This window comes from Panonychus citri, unplaced genomic scaffold (assembly GCF_014898815.1).
Source record: "Panonychus citri isolate SS breed McGregor unplaced genomic scaffold, ASM1489881v1 Contig00143, whole genome shotgun sequence".
Lineage (NCBI taxonomy): Eukaryota > Metazoa > Arthropoda > Arachnida > Trombidiformes > Tetranychidae > Panonychus > Panonychus citri.
The window spans coordinates 207,619-228,239 of NW_026515548.1; the positions used below are offsets into that span (position 1 = coordinate 207,619).

At 34.9% G+C, this 20,621-nt stretch overlaps 2 protein-coding genes across 4 annotated transcripts; one reads left to right on the forward strand and one right to left on the reverse strand.

Moving 5' to 3' along the window:
* Window positions 1-3,887: 3,887 nt before the first annotated feature.
* On the reverse strand, window positions 3,888-13,677 carry LOC128396129 (serine-rich adhesin for platelets-like). Its single transcript, XM_053356663.1, has 3 exons — window positions 11,861-13,677; window positions 8,656-10,993; window positions 3,888-7,240 (listed from the first exon to the last, which is right to left on the reverse strand). Exons 1-3 carry the CDS (start codon window positions 13,212-13,214, stop codon window positions 4,507-4,509), a joined length of 6,426 nt encoding a protein of 2,141 aa, XP_053212638.1. The 5' UTR covers window positions 13,215-13,677; the 3' UTR covers window positions 3,888-4,506.
* Window positions 13,678-13,772: 95 nt separating this feature from the next.
* On the forward strand, window positions 13,773-20,250 carry LOC128396131 (putative uncharacterized protein DDB_G0277255). Of its 3 annotated transcripts, XM_053356665.1 has the most exons (10): window positions 13,773-14,002; window positions 14,104-14,266; window positions 14,572-15,054; window positions 15,271-15,342; window positions 15,466-16,342; window positions 16,682-16,758; window positions 16,882-17,262; window positions 17,968-18,401; window positions 18,520-18,715; window positions 18,791-20,250. In XM_053356665.1, the coding sequence occupies exons 5-10, from the start codon at window positions 16,209-16,211 to the stop codon at window positions 18,922-18,924; spliced, it is 1,356 nt and encodes a 451-aa protein (XP_053212640.1). In that variant the 5' UTR covers window positions 13,773-14,002; window positions 14,104-14,266; window positions 14,572-15,054; window positions 15,271-15,342; window positions 15,466-16,208; the 3' UTR covers window positions 18,925-20,250. The 3 variants fall into 3 exon arrangements, 1 of the variants encoding a protein (XP_053212640.1); XR_008326777.1 differs by lacking the exons at window positions 13,773-14,002; window positions 14,104-14,266 and having other exon boundaries at window positions 14,290-15,054; window positions 18,791-19,291; window positions 19,511-20,250; XR_008326778.1 differs by lacking the exons at window positions 13,773-14,002; window positions 14,104-14,266 and having other exon boundaries at window positions 14,290-15,054; window positions 18,791-19,291; window positions 19,947-20,250.
* The last annotated feature ends 371 nt before the right edge of the window (window positions 20,251-20,621 follow it).

Here is a 20,621-nt window from a genome sequence, read left to right on the forward strand (position 1 = left end):
AATTTTCTACAAAAAATCAAGTGAAACAGTTTATTGGTTGTAATAATTTAAACTTGTACACAATTATCATGATACCCATGCAATCAAAAGTGTTTTAAATGCAATCAATTTAATTGTTTCCAATATTGAATCATTAGCGATTTTATTTTTTCAATGTTAATCGAAATTGAAATATATGAACACTTATCATTCTGATAACAATTAACCCGATCATTTGATTCTATTGCAATGTTAATGTATTTGTAGCAACAAATTTCTATCACTAATTGTAAGAACTGCGAGTAACAATCAATTTAAATCATTTATTTCCTTTAGAATGTAATTGCAATTGAATAGTAACATTGAAAAAGAGACAACGTTTCATATGAGAAAGAGTATTAAGATCGACATGAAGTGTTTAAATTCAGTGAGAATGATGAAGAAAAAAAGAGACTCGGAAGTGGAAAAGAGAGAGAAAAGATGAAATTACTGTTAATTGTCTTCCCACATCATCATGATAATCACCATCTTCTAGAAGATATTAAGAAGAAGATGCCAGAAAGAAAGAGGAGAAAAGGTATAAATGACTTCAACTGCAACTGGAATTGGTGATGTTTCATTTACTCAGAGTCAGAATCACCATGAACTCTGTTGGAAACCAGAAATTCATGGACCATGTTTTTCATTCTGAAAAAGGCAACAAGTGACAAACATTTGCAAACAATTCAGGTAAACCAAGCAGACAAGTAACAACAACACCAGCAGCTAATTGCATTGAAAGTGGCACTAAACCAGCTAATAGATGATAATAATAATAATAATGATGATGATGATGATGATATAAAAATAATAATTCAGGTATTAGGTAGCTTAATGTATCATTTTCAGTGCATTATTGATGATTGTTGTTGTTTTTATGTTTCTGTACTTTTAACTTGTTGATCATTTTTTCATTCACCTTTTTTCACCATTAAATTAGACAATAATTAGCATTCTTATTAATTTCCTTTTGATTTTCTTTTTAATAGTTTGGGTGATAAATCATTTTAATTTTAATTTCAGATTGTTAATCATCTTGTGATGCAATTAATCATTGATGTTTTTATTGTTACACTGAGGTTAATGGCTGTCTTTCAATTGTAACATAAAGTTTAAATGCCTTTTGATAGTTTAATTTTGTTTCGTTCACCTGAGGTTTATTTAATTGTTATTAGTTGTTACATCTGATTATTTGTTGATTATATTTGTTTCATTTCAATCAACGTGTTGCTTGTTAGTTGATTTTGATTAGATTGACTAGACTTTAATTATTGACAGATGATAATAGTTGGTTATTATGTTAATTTGATTTTGTTGTCATTCAAATGTCAATGTAATTGTAATTGTCATGTTAATAACCTTTCAATTGTTGCAATTAACAAGACAATTATACCATAGATAATCAATCGGGAATAAAAAATTTGTTTTTTCCGAAACATTGATTAATTTTAAATCGTTTTTTCTTATTGATTGTGAATTAATTGTAAAAACGATTATCAAAAATAGTAACAACTATAAACAGATTTAACAGAAAACGGAAAGAGTGACAATTTGAGAGACGCACTTGAAATTAAGGTCACAATTAATTCATGTTAATGGATTTTCATCGTTTCAGTGTAAAATGATAATTTTGCACATTACGAACATTTAATTTCAATTGAGCAATTAAATTCTTCTTGGCAATTGATTAAGATGATGCTAAGTTAAGGTGGTGAGGAAGTAGGTGTACATTACATGAAAGGTGTGGTGGGTTTATCATCGTTCAGATGATTGGTATTAGTGGATTGAAACTTGTGTGTGGGTGAAAAAGGTTGAGTTTACAATTTAATTATGTAAATTAACATTGACTTGTATCATGATCTTGATCATGAATCGTCATCATTTACATCAGAATTAGAGTGATGATGATGGAGAAAATAAATTCGATGAAAATATCAGCTTATGTAACACCTTAATCAGAACAGAGATAAAAGTTTATTCTAATACTTGTTACGACAAAAATTATGATTCTGATCATCATGATGATTAAAGAACGCACAAGAACAGAATTAATATTTCCGGTTCATGATTCTCGAGACGATCAAGGAAATGATAAAATGATTTGAATGAGAAATGAAAAAGAAAGGGCAAAGGTAAGAAATTGAATTGACCATAGGCGATAATTAGAGCTAATTAGATGAATTACTAGAAGCGAAATGATATTTTCTACTAAATCATCTGGCGATTCTTTTGTTATCGATCCCGTTGAATATTCATGATAAAGATGAAAATGTTCAGCGTTTCGATTCGTTGACTCCAATGGTTTGGGTGTTTCGTTTGGAAAGTTATTCAAAAGTAACTGAATGAGAATCGTTGTGATCGTTTCAAGGCTTTTGATTTGACAGAACAAAAGAAAAAGATTAAGTCTTATCTTCTTTCTATCATCTTAATGATGATTGTTACTATTCAATGTGTTGCATCATTTGATCCAGGATTTGATTCGGTTTCACTTTTGAGGTGCTTCTTATTGGTGTTAATTGGCACGATCTTCATTCAATCAATTAACGAGTCGATTCATCTTAATGTTCAAGTAAAAGTAAAAAATTTCAATGAAAATTGGAGCCAAATCATTTCTTTAGGAATCTGTGTTCCTTTAGTTTCAATGTTGTTTGTTTCTCAATCAATTGTTGATTTGTCATCATTTCTCTCCAACAATCAACATCAACAATCGTAATAATTGTAAAATTAACTTCCGTATGTTGTTCATTTGCTGTTGTTGTCATAATGATTCTTTCTTTTTTCTTATCTTCAATTGATCTTCTATTTTTTCTTCTCATCTTTTAAATTCTTTCAACTTTTCTCTCTCCATGTTCTTGGCTTTGAAATCGTTTATCATCTTTCCAATTTACAACAATATCGTCTTTTTGTCACTCGTCAAATTGATCAAATTTAATGACGATTTTATCTTGGAAACATCAATGAAATTCATTTGATTCACCAAATCATCTATGTAAAGGTAAAACAAGAGAGAAAAGGAAAGAAAGAAAAGAAAGAGAATCTGAACCTAATTTTAAACGTGAGATTTTACCTTCGGCTGGTGAGCTCATTTCCAGTCACTATGATACAACCCGCTCTCTCTCTCTCTCTCTCTCTCTCTCTCTCTCTCTCTCTCTCTCTCTCTCTCTCTCTCTCTCTCTCTATTTGATTAGTTGTTAAATAACAATCAATTGACAATCAGCTTTTTCGTTTGTTTTTCTGACTAATTAAAGGAAAAAAGTGAATGTCTTCTATTGTAAACATTGTACATCAAGTTCAGGTAGAAAAACATTTACCACATCATCAGTTTTTTTTCTATTCGCTACTTCACTTTTTCTGAAGATAAAGAAAGAGAGAGAAATGAGATGAGATGAGATGAGATTGACAAAAGCGATTCAGTTCCATTGATTAATCAGAGATTTTAAATCATCTTTGCTTTTTGTCTTCTTCTCTTTTGAAATTCTTTTGTCAATGAATTTCTCCCTTTACCTTGTTTTCTCTCAACAGTAAAAACATTTATCACAATTAAAGTGTAAAAAGAAGAGAAAGAAACAGATGATTTATGAAGATGTTGATTGTTTCATTGATCATTATTCCGAATCAAGAGAATGCGAGAAAGAGACAGAAAAAGATCAACAAGTTTGTTGTCATCAAGAGAAATGCGAGAAAATCATTTTGTTTGTTGTTCATCAACCAGACACAATCATGATAATCGTTTCTCTTTTCATGTTGAGAGTTGAAACTTTCAATTCGTTACTCGAGAAGCTTAAATGACTATAATCACTTTCAATTCTTTGCCTTCATTTGTTTCTCTGATCATCATTTCGGAGAATCTAATTCATCGCCAATTGAGCTCTTGGTGGAAACACGTTTTTAATAATAATGTAATAATAATGAATAATAATAATAATGTATATTTATAGGATGTATAATGTGGTATAATAATATAGATTTGCTTTTGTTATATCTTATAATTTTATATCTCAGTAATCGTTTCTTTTTGTTTACCAAGTTTCTTTATTACAATTTGAAATAGTTTAACGGGTGGCATCAAAATGATCGTTATTGTTTCTTTGCTATTAATTATAATTAATTAATTGTTTTTTTCTTTATCTTTCACAAAAGAAAACACAACTCGAATTCATCATCACAATGTTCCAATAAATTTGTCATCTCTTTTTTTACGTTTTTTTAGTAATTTTTGTCAAAGTTGAAACAAGAAAATTAATTCTATTAAATTTATCATTTTATCCTCACGGCGACTTGGTGAATATTTTGTTATGTCTTTTTGTTAAGCTAATGTCTTTATAACAACAATTGTTTAATTCATTTTATGTATATGTTTGGTGGTGGTTGTGGTGTTTGTGTGGTGTGTGTGTGTGGCTTTTATGTATTTATGCGCGTGTATGTGTATTTAATTAAGCAATATATATAATATTTATATATATATAATGTATAATATATATAAAGTTTCTATGGAGGCGATGATAGAAGTTCTTGTAAAAGGCTTCTCTTTTGATCACTTCCACTGTTATTATCACTAGAACCAAATGTCATGGATCCTTGGGCTGTTGAAGAGCTTGAGGTTAAAGGTGATGAAACCTGAGACCCGCTGTCAAACATATTACTGAACAAAGGTGATCCCGGTCCACAGTTACTCGTTACACTAGTTCCACTGCTCACTACTCCAAGTTCAGAGCAATCGAATGAAAAACTGAACTGTTCCAGTTCAGCCGCAGTAAATGGGTTATTACTTGAGGAAACACCGAGCATGTTACTGCTTGTTGATTGAGATGAAGATGGTGTCATAGAACTAGATTGGTGCAAGTGTTGATTAGGTTGCTGTTGATGGGATTGAGGTTGTTGAGCTTGTTGTTGTTGGGGTAGTTGTTGCTGCTGTTGAATCTGAGCTTGTTGACTGCGAGCTCCAACCATTGCTCGCAACTCTTGTCTTACAAAATCAGATGAAACTGTGGAGGCATTTGAAGTTGATGTTTGCACTCCAGAAACAGATCTATTGTCAAAAATGAATTGATTTGGCGTTAAACCGGAAGGGTTATTCGAGTCCATAATAGGGGTACTAGGTTGAGGATAATTATAAGGACTGCCCATACTGGTTCCTGGACCACCGTTACCGTCATCACTAACTACTCCTCCCCTGTTAGCAAATCTTGGTGAATTGACTCGAGCTGTCATCATTTGAGGCCTTGCTGGTACTTGTTGTTGCTGTTGATTACGAGAAGGCTGATTTAACATTCTTGGTTGACCAATAGCCGAACTTGTAGCCGGAGAAGTTAATGAGCCAACACAAGAACCAGGAGTTTGTCGATCAGATTGATACAATCCAGGACTTGATGGATATTGAGGAATAGGTGAATTACGTGAGGCAGCGTGTAAAGGACCCGGACTTGGACTGGCCATAGATCCTCGACTATTACACAAACGCTGGGTAGCTGGAGATGGCTGTGGATTACACCTTATATTAGGTTGAGCAGTGGCTGTCGTAAATGTACCCTGAGAAAGCTGAGCATTAAGCATTGGATTTTGTTGCTGAATTCGATTAGAAGGTAAACCTGTTGGACCTAAAGTTCGTATGGTATTCGGTCCAACACTACCAGCAACAGGTACATTGCTGGTAGAGACCGGAGGTGGCCACCCATGAGGAGCACTGACTGGGGATGATGTTGATGAGGGTTGGGGAGATGCTAGTTGAAGATGCGTTGCCGGAGAATTGGGTCCACGACCACCGGCAGGAGAAGGTACATTGCTGTATGGATGAGGTGACATACGATGGGAAGGCTGGGGAACTGAGTGACCATAAGTTGATGAAGGCCCTCCTGTGGATGGACTAGTAAAGGTTGACTGAAGTGAGGTTGAAACTGAAGATGATGGTGGCCCATTTCCACCTCCAGCTGGAGATTGAGGTAAAGAACTTTGAGCTTGAACACCTCCTGGAGAAGCACCAACATTTAGAATAGGATAACGAGGACTTAATTGGCCTGCTTCGGGTGTCATTGGGCCCATTCTTGCTTTATTGTGTAGAGCAACATTGGGAGGCATCTCAATATTATCGGTTTGAGGTGTATTCAAAGTATATTCTTGTTGAGTCTGTTGAGCCAATAAACGTTGTACTTCATATTCTTGTTGGTTTTGAAAGAGCCGTTGTTTTTTAGAGTCGATAGGCCCTTTTCCCCGAGGCTGAAGTTGTAAAGGTGGTCCAACAACTCCGGGAGTTACATTAAACTGATGATGTTCAGAGGCTCGGTGTTGAATTATTTGTGTTGGAAATTGGAGGTTGCCGTTGGGATGAGGCGGACCCGGAAACCTTCTCATTCCGGGTCCTCCACTAACTCCTGACTGTTGTAAAATTAATTGTTGAGATGCTTGAGGTGGTCCGGCAACTCCATGAACGGAACCTTGCGTTGCTGTAGGAACACTGGTTACTCCATAAGCTGGTGGCGGACATAAAGGAGACTGAAAAGCGGGGCTATTTGAAAAATTAGGTTGCTGCTGTAATGAAGGTGAAGGAAGAGGACCCGTTCGATGAGCGAATACCTGTGGTCTACTTGAAGCCGGCATTGTACCGGGATGGCCTTGTGGTTGGGACGGTGAAGATTCACAACTCATCAGTTGCCTTTGGATCTCTGAAATGGCTTTCATTTCATTTAAATCTGGCGGCGAAGAGGCAAGACCTGGACCACTAATGCCACCAGAGACTATGGGTAGATTAATGGCCGTGGGAACAGCAACGTTAGAGGAAGGAGAAGGGTCAAGGGCCTCTTCAAACATCATATTCAACATATCATCTGTTGTGGAATGAGCTGTAGCAGTAATGGTACCTTGAGTTGACTCTATGTTCATTTCTTGCTGCAAACTCCATACTTGATCCAATATTTCGGACAGCAATGGGTCCTGTGGATCTTGTGGTGCAGCTAAAAGACTGGATGAAGCCAGATTGGATGAACTACTGGCTGATGAGCTAGTTGTTGAAGATATTGAGTCTATAAATGCCACGTGAGACTGTATGTTTGATGACTGAGGTGAAACTTGTGGTAATGATTGTTGTGATTGGGTAGATCCAGACAAAGTAGCTTTAATTTGTCCACTCACTGAAGGTTGTCCACCTAAATTTGGTATTTGTTGATGGTGAAGGCCTGGTTGAACATTGGTAATCTGTTGAATTTGTTGTGCTGTTGCTCGGTTATCCCTGTAAAACAACATAACAAAACACAGTAAAAAAGATTTAGTTATAAGGTGGAAAATATGATTAAAAGGTTGAATCAAGAAACAAAATCAAAATGAATAAAAGAGCCTCAAATGAATAGAGTGAAGATTTACCTATCCCACCATAATACAGAATCACTAAGAGTGCGAGGGAGGAAGCCAAGATAGAGAGAAAAACAGGGAAGAAATGTAAAGATAAAACCAAAAAAAGAAAGAAAAGGAGAAAGAGAAAGAGGGAGAGGGAGAGGGAGGGAGAAACTAAAAAGAGAGTTACAAGAAGAGGGAGCAAGTAAAAAGTCAAAGGAAAGAAAGAAACTATCGCTTCAAACTAAAAGAAACAAGTGACAAGAGAGCGATTGACTACGTTGGTGAGAATAGAGAGAAGAGAGAGAAAGAAAGAAACAGAAAGAAACAGAAAGACAGAGATAAAGAAAGAAAAGAGAGAGAAAGAGAGAGAAAGAGAAAGAGAAAGAGAAAGATAGAATGAGTGAGTATTTAAGTGAGTCGAAAAGATAACAAATAGATTGACGAAGAGAGAAAGGAGAAAAGAGAGATAAAAAATAGCGAAAGAGAGAAGTGACTAGAGAAATGCTGAAAACAGAAAGAGAGGGAGCATTCGACGGGAGAAAAGGTAAATGGAAGTGTAAGAAGGCGGACGATACAAAATATTATGGGAAGGAAAACCAGTCTGAAGGGGGAGCAGTTTAAAAGAGAAAAAGAAAAAGAGAGAAAATGAAGAAAAAGATGATAAAGAGAAGGAGAGATATGGGGAGATTAATGAAGGGGAGCGATTAAAGAGTAATTGATGAGAGAGAAAGAGAGAGCTGGTATTTGTAAGCAACATCGAGTGAGCAAAATTGTTTAACTAGGAAGAGAAAAGATGAACCAATGAATAACTATTGAAAAAACTCAACTGAAACTATTTGTGTTTACTATTTGATAACTTGATTTGGCTTAGGGTTAAATGTTAACTTTCCAGTGAAAGAAAACAGCGTATCCATGATGTTAATCATCACAAGAGAAAAAAGTTACTTTTTCAAGAGAAACTTTTCAGAAAAAACCTAAGCGGGATAAAATGGCAGTTCGATGTATTTTTTTCTTTTTTATTTCTTTTCTTCACACACAAACACACACACTTCTCTGCTCTCCACCGCTCCTTTAACTTTCTTAAATCTTTTCCATTTTCTTAGTTTGCTTTTTCCCTTCTCTCTATTCAATGTCTTATGTCTAAAAGTAAATCGAGACAGTAAAGGTAAAATTGAGAGAAAGAGAGAAAGAAAGAGAGAGAGAGAGAGCACGGGAAACTATATAGAATAATAGATGATGAAAAAAGAGATTGAAAGAGACATCGAAAAAAAGAGAAAATGGAGAAATGAAAGGTAAAGGTAAAAGACTCACGGGAAAACTGGAAACCTTGATGGTGTTTGTACAATCTGAACTTGAGTTTGACTATGGAGGGTTCTAAAGTTTTGATGTCCGCTATTTGATACAACAAATGCCTGAGCCTGTTGGCTAGTTTGAGGTAAATGAAGTTGTTGTTGTTGTGGCGGCTGAGGCTGTTGTGGTTGATGTTGATGTTGTTGTTGAAGTGGAAGTAATGGAGGAGCCGGTTGACGAGGTTTAATCGTTACATGAGATAAACTTGAAGTCGGCGCATTAGAAATGGAAACTATTCCTTGCTGTCCTCCTGAAGAAACATGAGATGAAACAACAATAGGTGAAGAAATAGACGTAGCTAAACTTGTTATTCCAATCATTTGGTTTGCTGGAGTGTGAATTAACTTTTTCTCCAAATTTTTGGGAAGTCTTTCTTGGGGCACTTGAGACACAATAGAGGTTGGAATAGACATTGGGGTTGCTGGCAAGGTTTTCGGCGTTTGCGCTAACATTGAGGTCAACATTGGATTTTGTATAGCCAATTGAGCTGGTTGTCCACTAGATTGTCCAGGACTGACAACTACTCCACTGGTGCTGCCACAGGTCCCTCCTGTTGCTGCTATTGCTGTAGTTGTACTTCCAATAGAACTGGACACACCGAGACCGACCCCTGACACACTACTTGAGGCACTGCTAATAACGCTTCCAATACCTTGACTTGAACTCGCTACGGTTCCTCCAGATAATCCTGTTAGCGGTGATTTACCGGTTTGACTATATTGAGGCCCTGGCGATAGTCCTCCCATTGCAGGTCTTTTATTGGTTGAAACAGCACCGAAATTACCAGGAGTTGGGGACTGAGAACCAGAGATTGTCTCATTTTCAAATTGATGTTCATCAATTGATTTTCTTTTAGCGGATTCAGATCCTCCGCTGAGACGAGATGAGGGATGAGCTGAACCAGGAGAAGGAGACATTAATTCAGAAAGACTTGTGGGTACACCAGAGCTCTGATTGGAAGAGGAAGATTGACCTTCCTCTTTCCATAAATGTGCCATTAGCTCTTGATTACGTCTATATGATTTACTATCATCATCGTTCAATAATTTACGGAGCATATTGTTGTTATTTGAATTATCGAGTAGTCCAAGGGCATTTGTTTTGAAAAATACATTTGAAGTGTTTCCACCAAAAGGTGTAGTTGGTTGATTAGATGAATTAGTTGCAGCTGATGATGTCCCAGCCATCATATTGGAACTTGAATTACCACCATGATGTACAGATGATGACCTGTTAATCCCAGATGATCCACTAATTTCTTCATCTTCATCTGCATTAAGAAGTTCTCGTAACAGATCATTACTTCCTGAATTCGATTGATTTATATCTGAGTTCCCAGGCGAATCGGCTTCTAAGCCTTGTGTCAAGAGATTCCTTAATTTCTGAGTACTAGCAGGACCAGAAGGACTTTGAATAGCTTGTGGTGTTGCAGCAGTTTGCTCAGGACTAGGCATTTGTAATTGTTGGATTGGAACTGATCCAGGGGCTGGTGAGGGTTGACGAGATGATGAAGGAGGTTGTTGGGGCTGTTGCCCAGAACCAGAGCCAGAACCTACACCAATACCTAAAGATCCTTGCCCTGAGCCTTGTGATGGCTGTGATAAAGAGTTGATAGATGATTGTTGGGACTGTGATGACTGCCCTGATTGCGATTGTTGAGTTTGTTGTTGATTTTGATTTTGGTTTTGGTTTTGGTTTTGGTTTTGGGATCCCGAAGAGTTACTTTGATCACTTGTTCCCTGCGCGAGAAATTCATTTGAAAATGAGTTTCCCATTTTCAGGCTTGAAGTAGAAGAGCTTGGAGTTACAACTGGAATTGGACTATTGCGCTTTACAGAACTAAGATGATTAGAAGCAGATGAAGAAACTGATGGAGCAAAACTCGGATGTGATATTAGAGACGAAACGTTTAAAGATGCTTGGGAATTTTGCGACGTGGACGTTAAATCGTTGGATCTTACGCCGGTCATTGTGATATTAGAACTGGGCCCTCCTTCACCAGTGTCAGGATTAGAGTCAAAATCTGACATTGAAGGAAACATTTTCGAAAGACCGAGACAATCATTAATAGGGAAATCTGATGATCCAATATTACTAGAAGGACTAATAGGTGTCAAAGGCTGGAAAGGTACGGAAATAGAAGTCATAGACTTGGTGACATCTCTATTGAAAGAGGATGCCGGTGATTCAACAACAATAGAATTATCTTGTAGCAAATTAGAAATACCCGTTACTGTACAAACTTGTTGTAACTGTTTTTGTGGCTGAAACGATTGTTGTTGGCACGAGTTAATAGATGCTGTAAATGAAAAGAGTAAATAAAAAGAGGTAAATCAATTAGAAGACAATTTAGAGGTTGTGACAAATCAAGGAAATTTAGAAAAAAGAAAAATCGAATAGCACAAGATCGATAATCTCGCAATTAATTAAACAGAAAAATGAGTAAAAAAATAAATTGAAATTATTAATGAAAAGAATGTGATTAAGATAAAACTAATAACCAATTAAAAGATATACTTGAGTTTGCATTGTCAATTTGTAAGAAAATGATTTGCTAGAAAACATTAAAATGATTTTCTATTTGATCGGTTTGTTAGTTGATTTAAATGCGAAGCCCTTTAAATTGTCAATAAATTGTTGCTGCAGTGATCACAAGTTCGCGCATTTTTTGAACGTAAACACGAGAAGATGAATTGATTGACACAAGCAAAACTCAAGTGAAAAGTAGGACAAGAGAGATGCAGATGAATTCGGAAAAGTTTCGTTCAAGTGACAGTTTTTATGAGAGACCAAAGTGAGCACATAAAATAGATTTTCTTGACAAGATATTTTTTATCTTTTCTTTTTTTCCTCTCAAAATATCAATCTTTCTTTTTCTATTTACTCTGTGTAATAATTTCACGTGGATTATGTATAATTAAAACATTAAGCTGAGGATGAAATTAAATCTATGAATGTCATGGTGGTTAAGTTGATGATGATAACAATTGCCTCACTATTTAGCATTAATTTCTTCATCTGTGATCTGTAAGTAAAAATCTTTCACTAATATATTATTGTTTCCCTCATAAAAACAGCAATTGAAACGAACCAGCATCTGCGGAAAATGGTAAATAACAGAGAAGAAAAAAGAATCAAGGTAATAATCCAAAATGAGATGACGTACCAGTTTCATCTTCCCTCGTTATAATTGAATGGAGTGAAGTGATGAAAACATCTTCTCCCGAGCCCCATCGATTTGACCTTGTCTGTACAATTAAATATTTATCCTTAGTGACTTGAAACTTATATTGAGATGTCAGATCGACTTTTCCCTCGCGAACGTTTTTTAGATGACATTCAAGAGATTTGCGATCATCTGGATGACACAAATCTAGAATACATTTGTTTATCAAATCTCTATTCAAGTATTGCGAGTATGTTGAACTGACATCACTAGTGTCGATTGATAATATGTTGCCATTTATGTCCAATTTGGTAGAAAATAGTTCAACAGGTTCAGATAGTGATGATTCGGGTATTCGACGAGCCATACAAAAGACAACGAAATCATTCCCACTGGGGGACAAACTTAACCGATCAGAACTCGGAGATTGTAACAATGATATAGAAAGTTGTAAATTCGCATATCTTGGTTCACTTAAACGACCAGCATCCGCGTCAGAAAATTTAACTAAAGGGCCACCAGAAACTGATTTATTACTGGTACTAGCACCGGAATTTTCACATTTACTTTTTCTAGTTGAGCTGTTGTTTGTTAAAGATGATAAAACAAATGGACTGTCAGAGTCACTATTGTCATCATATTCTTCATTAATTACATCATTATTATCATTATCATAACTAGATGATCTGGGGTTGATTAAGAGACGGGCATTCATGATTAAAGTTTTGTTTTTTCCTGATCCAGACGTTGAAAATTCACCAAAAGATTTTGCACCAGCGATGAGCATACCAGGGGAAATTTCATTTGAGCATGATGTTGAGGAGAAATTACCTGAGGATGATGATATATCAGAGCCTCCATTGCCACTAGCATTGGTACTACAGCCACTTGTACTTGCTCTTTTCAATGCAATCAACTTGGAATTGAAATTAGAGCGATCACCAACATGGATTATATTTTCGATTGGTTTACCACGAAGCTCTTGTTCATTGTAACGCAGGAAGGCAGTAACATTACGAGTAATATACTCAATTTTGCCACCTTGATCAACGACAAATAAGAAACCGTTAAGCGCATCCAAGATCCAAGGACTAATTACTGAATCATGGCTCAACATAGATGCCGATGAGGAGACGCTGGCATCTTGGTGGCTATCGGGAGCTTGATACCTCTTATTTGCCAAGTGGATGCTGTTTATCTCATCGAATGTCCGGTTCAGAATATTAGCCTTGGTACAACCATCATCTGTGCCCATCTCAGCAGAAAGTATTCCTACTAGTTCTACGAAATATTCAGATTCCTCCGCACGTCTAAATTTCTCGCGATCGTTATTAATGTTTCGGCGTTCGGACATTAGAAAAGATCTATCAACGACATCTCACCCACCAGTTAGTTAATTAGAAAAGCACCATTAAACAGCAAGAAGAGATTCACAACACTCACAACAAAAACAGATTGTAAGGAAAGAGTGAGAGAGAAACACAGAAAGAGATGAAGAAAGAGACAGAGAAAGAGGAACTGAGAAAAAGAGAGAGAGAGGAATAGAAAAAAGTGAGAGAATAGAAGTAAAATCAAGTGATGTTGATTAATCAATTAAATTAGAATTTAGATGATAAACAAACTGGAACCAAAAAGGTAACACAGGTAAGTTACACAGTTTACAATTAAAATAATAATTATAATTATAGAAATTAATATTATTTTTAATCATTATTAACACTTTTATTATTATATTTTGATGAAATTGTATAATAATATCAATATTTTGTTTTCTTTCAAATGAAACTCTCTCTCTCTCTCTTTCTCTCTCATTCACTTGCTTTTCTCATACTCACTCATTTACTTTTTCATTTCTCTTTACTCACTTGTCTCACTTAAAATGGCGACCAAGGACAATGGGGATGCGAAAGGGGGTCGAACTGTTTCCATGGCAACCAAACATAAACAAGCGCAAATTTCCAATCGTTTATTTACCTTTTCGCTTTTACGATTGAAACATTTTCATCTTCATCTCACTTAAACTTTGTTAATCTTTAGATGGTCACTTACATAAGTTTCCCTCTTTTAATGTGCATCATCATTATCACTCACTGACCAGCATCTTAATGGTTCATGACAATTGAACTTGAGAGTTAAAACTTGGTGAGAACGGAAAACTTTGTCAACATCATCATAATTTTCATCGTTTTCATGAGATTGAATTTGTTTTCCTTTTCTCCTTTGTTGTCAATCAATTGGTTTAGTGTGTTGTTGGTTTGGTAATGAGAGAGCAGAAAATTTTGCTTAATCCAAGTTAGGTGGACCTACGCATTCAAGATAAATGGTTAATCATTAATCGAGAAGTAAACGCATGTTCCATCCCATGGAAGCTCAGAAAAGTGAGTGTTCACACAGAGGTAAATTAAAGTGAGTAAAGAGAGAGACTAAATGATGATAAATAAAGAGAGGGAGATGAGGAGAGAAAAGGTTGACTAATGTCCGAGTAGAAAACGATTTGATTATTTGTCTGTTGCGAACCTTTCATACCTCAACTTAATTCGGACATTTTTCACTCTCGTAAATATATTCACCTTTTTATCATACCTCTCGTCATTTTATCTTCATAAATCTCATCATCATCTTAGAATTTTTTTCTTCTTGTTTTCATTTTTTATATTCCAAGAAATTGATCTACGTGAAAATATATTTTCTATTTGTGTGTTTATTAAAAGCTCATCTTGTTCCAACCGAAGACCTGCTCAGAAGACCAATCAAGTTCTCTACCTTATTTAATTAATTAATTTCTCTTCTTCTTCATCACCATCATCCTTTATCTTCCAAGTGTAATCTCCCTCTTCTCATGTGTAAACATTTTCTTTCACTTCTCCTTCTTCATCTTTCATAATATAAACAAAAATATCTGATATTTGGTGATTTCTCTTTGTGTGTTTATATTAATTGTGTATGTTGTTTGTGTATCAAGTTAATCATTTCTCCAATGGCAGTGATGTTTCCAGATTCTCAGATGAATTAATACAATTTAAATTGAGCGAATCAACCAGAGAGACGAGAAGAAGAGGAAAGAAGAGAAAAGACTCTGGTTCGGGAGAACGAACAAATTTGGGTATTTAATCTTCATCATCCAGAGGAAAACAACAAAGGATAAAGAGACACTGGAAGAGAAAGAAAAAGTTATTCTTTCATTGGCCTTTTAGGTAATTAATGGTTCATCATTTTATTGATCCTCTTCTCTCTCAGTGTAACCCATCCTTTTAATCAAATTACTCTCAACCATTAACAACGACATCAAATGCAATCATCTAAATGTGATCATTGAGAAAAACATTGGTCTGGATTTGTGATGTGATAATCAACAAATGTTAATCTTCTAGTCTTTAATTCAATTATTTGCTTTTTCTTTCCTTCGGCAGATTAATAATGAATTGTTCCATTTTTTCTTGGTTAACTAATGATCGACCATTTAACTGATCATCATTCTTAAGGTGAATTGTAACTTTGACATTGATTCAGTTTGACTCTTTCTCTTTGTGTCCTTTCACAATTTAATTTAATCATTTGTTTACTGATCATAATATGTGTTGGTCCCTTTTCTTGTTCACCTTTAGGTTGAATTTACCTTTCAACGGTTCACAGTAACAGTAGTTGAGCATCAACTCGACTGTTACACATACACACAAACATACTCACATCTTTCAATTCTCATCATCATCGTCATCATCAACACCATCAAGAGAGAGAGAGAGAGAGAGGAGAGAGAACAACAATAACAACTTGATCTGCGGCGGTAGAAGCAACAACATTGCTTGTATCTCTACATGAACTCGGTTTTCTGGTGAATTCTATTGATATATATTCCTTTATATTAACCAAATTGATTGGATTTTATCTCGTAAATTAATCCAATTACACTCGATAATGTGTATTCTTCATTTCTATCACTTGGTTTTCTACTGAAACAAAACCGATTCAACATCTTGTTTTTTTCTACAAACTCTTGTGTTGTGTTTCTTGTTTCTTCTTCTGTCCATTCGCAATTTTTTCTTTCTCTCTCTTTCTCTTTCTTATCCCTGTTTCCATTTTCTCTTTTAACTCTCAGTGTGTCTTAACTTCATTCCTCTTTTACTTCTTCCACTCGACAACTTTTACAACCACAGTTTTCAAATTTTCTGCAACCAATCACCCAGCTCTCTCTCTCAACGCTCACTTCATAAACGGTGAAGGAACACATTTATTCATCAACCAGCCAAAGATTCAAGACCCTGTTTTGTTTTGTTTCCTGTTTTTCTTGCAACTTAAATCAAATCAACAACATTAACCTACTCCACCAATCATATTATCAAATATTAATATGAAGGCTCAAAGTAAAAATAGGAAAAGTCCGACCTGTTCTCGGTGTCGTTTTCATGGCGAGAGAGATGTCCGAGTACTACAACATAAATGCCCCTTTAAGGATTGTTCTTGCTCCGATTGTCTCCTAGTCAAGTAAGTTGATTAATCCATAATTCATAAGGTTATTAATAACAATCTATTCTCTGTGATTGTTGTTATTCCACATCAACTAGTATAAGAATAGTAACAGAAGAATAACAATTGGTAACTTTTTTCTTTCTCACCTTTCTCACTTCTATGTGCTTTTCGTGTTATTCATTGGACTTGAGATTAACGAGTCATTTACTCAGATAATCAACTATTTTTAATCCAATTCCCCAGAAAACTTGAAATTACTTAATTTAATCCTTGATTTAATATTACAATTGATGATTGACTAATATCTTTTTTCTTTCCTTATCTCCATCCCATGTTATTGTTATCCTTTAACAGAAAACGATCCATTATTTATAGAGCTCAAAAAAACTTGGATAAACAAGATGAAAATAGCAACGAGGTTTCATCACCAGGTATGTTTTTTATTCGAGTTCCAGTTAAATTCGTGACGATAGCATGAATAGAACAGAGTAACACAGTACATAGTAGAACAATGTAACCTTGATTCTATATCCTTTTCTTCAACGATTATAAAGGTAGTGGAAGTACAGGTAGCAGTCGATGCCTGGGAAGCCCACAGATTCCCATGCATCCAGGTAACATGGGAGATAGTAATGAACCGAGTTTACAAAACCCATGGTCAACAAACCAGCAACCGCCACAGCCTCTTCCCTCGCAACAACAACAACAGCAACAGCAGCAGCAGCAGCAACAACAACAACAACAACAACAACAGTTACAACCGCATCAACAACCACCAATTGCACATCCACCAGCATCTCTTGTTCCACCTCCGCCTCATCATCAGATAGCATCTATCAACTCCATTCCACCTTCTAAAAACAGTATCAAAGACTTCCCAACATTGTGCCTAACTTTCCCGGACCATACACCTCCCCAACTACAGACTCTTCTCGGTAAGCAGTCTGAATACTGTCAACTTTTTTCATCTCTCGTTGATCATTCGTCTTTTTTTGGTGATCTCTTCTCAACCATAACAACCTTTTGCCAAATCCATATTATTCAGTATCACCCAAATTCGCAATTTAGATTTTCTGAACTGACAAACTCTCATTACTCTTATATTTATTTTCTACCTCTCTTTCTTTTACCTTCTTGATTGGTACTTGTACCTCTTAAGGACATGCCTGAGTCGTTTTCAACTACCTTTTTCATTACAACAATCAAGCAACGACAGTAGTAACTAACTTAGCACATCGCTTACAGTTTTCAGTATTTAACAGCCTAACAACAACACAACTTGATCAACCTAAATTTTTCCGTTCTTGTTTAGACCGTTCTTGATTATAGAGAGAGGGGAAAGGTAGAACCACGAACATAAATTAAGGATAAATAATGCGAAATGGGAGCAAAGCATATTTATCTCTTATCTCTTGTTATCTTCTCAGTTCAACTCAAGGGCCGAGAGTACAACAGTTATTAATTACTTAAACTTAATTCACTTATCCATTGAAATTAATTTCGTAATGTTACCGTTTATCTTCATTCTTTAGCGTTAATTTATCTCTCTCTCTCTCTCTCTCTCTCTCTTATGCATATTACTTATTTATTTCCTTCTTTTTTTCCTCATCTTTCTCTCTCCTTATCCTAATCATTTATAGAACAATGTGACAATGATTATGAAAGAACAATTGACAAGATATTGACGAGAAAATGGTATAGCGATTCTTTGAGCAATGATTATCAATCATTGACAAACGATCCAAATTACTCAAATAATCATAACAACAATAGTAACAACAACAACATCATCAACAACAACACCAACCACAACAACAATAATACAAATAGTAATAATAACACTAATAATAATACTAGCAACCATAATCATAATCATAATCATAATACGAATCATAATAATAACATTAATAGTAATAATAATCACAACAATCTGGAATATCCGACTAATGAAGATGATACTCGCCTTTCGTTTGCCAATTGCCATTATAATCAACAACAAGCACCAAGTCAAAGAATGATGACCGCACCTAATTTCAATAATCAAGACTATACGGGTGATGAACTGGTCAATAGGGTAAATTGAATATCATTTTTTTGTCGATCATGAAAAGAAAAGATAAAATTTCATGGATAATATAACATATTATTCAGAATTGTATTTCACCTTATAATTTTTGCTTCTCCACTTCTAGTCCATTCAACCTCAAAATTCCGATGCAATGGCCTCCGATTGGTCTTATGGTGATACAACAAGATATCCAACAGCAAACTCTAACTATCCAAATAACAATACCTGGAATCAAGGTGATTATCCAACTTGGTCCAATGCAAGTTCAAACTTTTGGCCTACTAATGGTCACAACACATACTCATATGTTGATCAAAATGGTGAGTATCAAAGTTACTCGATTTATTTTTTTTTGTTTATTTATTTTGCTATTATTACCGTCACATTATTTCTAGATGCAAATGCTATGAGCTATTATTATGGTAGACGTGAAATGGACTATCCAGAATCCTCTGGTCATTTAGATCGTACGGTCAAACCTGAAGTTGGTCCAAACATATCATCAAACTATGATTTTGACTCATATTGATAACAATGCAACTAAAAGCCTCTCACCTTTCACCTCTTCCCTATCCGAGTTATTCTGTTTAAATTAATGATTTTACTTGAAAAGACAACAACAAGAAAATAAGAAAAAGGCAAATGATGGATAGAGTAAAGACTAAAACAGAACAGAAAATAAAATCAAGCGATATCATGATCACGATGATGACGTTATAAATGAATGATGATAAGGATGATGGCCATCATCAATATAATTACTTCAACTGCAAACTTTTAACTTTAATTACAAGCAGCGAAGCGAAAGAAATTATTTGAAAGCTCAAGCTCACAGGAGTACAAAATAGGACAACGTGAAGTTTACGGAACCCAAATTAAATCAACTATCATCAAGTGTATGATTGTTCTCTCTCTCTCTTCCCTCTCCATCTTCATCTTCCTCTCTTCCTATATATTTATAAACATAAATATATAAACATTGTTTGGACGATCTTAAAGAAAAAAGTTCCAGAGTTATGCAAAATCAATTTTCTGTTTCAGTTGAACTTCTAGTCAATAACCAGCAACAATTAACTCTGTCTCTTCTGGTTAAATTATGCATTTCGTCACTTCAGATATTCACCAACATCCAAACCTCATCAACAATTATCATGCAAAGAAAACTAAATTATCCAACAATCAAGCGACAGGAACAATTTCAAGGAACAGGGTCCGTTCGTTCATCGTTGTTGATCAGTTTTTTAATCCTCTGTGTCTATTGCTCCAAAATCAATTTAATTTTTTACATAATTATTCGTAATTTTAATCATGTTCAATTTTCATGTTCTGTTTTCTTTCACCTCCTCTTTAATTCTCTTATTCTTTTTTCCACCAATATTTCACCTTAATTTCATTTCTATTTTTCTCTTTCTCTCTAATTCAATAACTCACTCACTTATCTCTTCGATCCCTCCCCTCATCTTCTTTCTGTTTCGTCTTCTTTTCATTTAACTACTTAACTATAATCAATTCTATTTCTTACACTTAACTAATGATCTTGTAATCATCAAGTCGATGGCCAGAATTTAATGCAAACAACAAAGCAAAAACAAAGCAATAGGACTGATGGTCAACACTTGGTATCCATTTTGAACAATACCAACATATTCAAGCCAAATCAAGCAAATTAATGATTTCCATTCCTTTGGACTGATAAACTTTTATAAATTATATTATATATTGTACACGAGAGAATCAAGAAAACAAACTCACAAATCCACAGACTAAAAAACTCAAACATTAACACACAAAACTGACATTTGATAAAACAAACAGAATCTCAAATGATAAATTAAATTGCATTGTTTCAATTGGTTTCATATGTGTTGCTCATTATTTTGTTTAATATTCTATATTACAATTTAATTATCCACAACAATATTATAACTGTGACAATGAAATATTAAAATACATTAAGACAAAGCTCAAATTCAAGTTGATTGTCAATCCTAAATGATGGAAGCAAAATAATCAAGTTGATGAAGAACAAAAAAGTTTTTGGAAAAATTTTTATTTCGATTTGATTTTTTCCCTGCAAATTAGAATTGAAATTTAATCGTAATCAGGGCAATAGATTATCTAATCTCTTTTTTTCTATTCCTCTTCAATGGTTGGGGAGAGGGAGAGCCTAAGGGATCATTAAAATTATCCGCATCCGTTTTCTTCCTCTACCATCATGTTGATCCT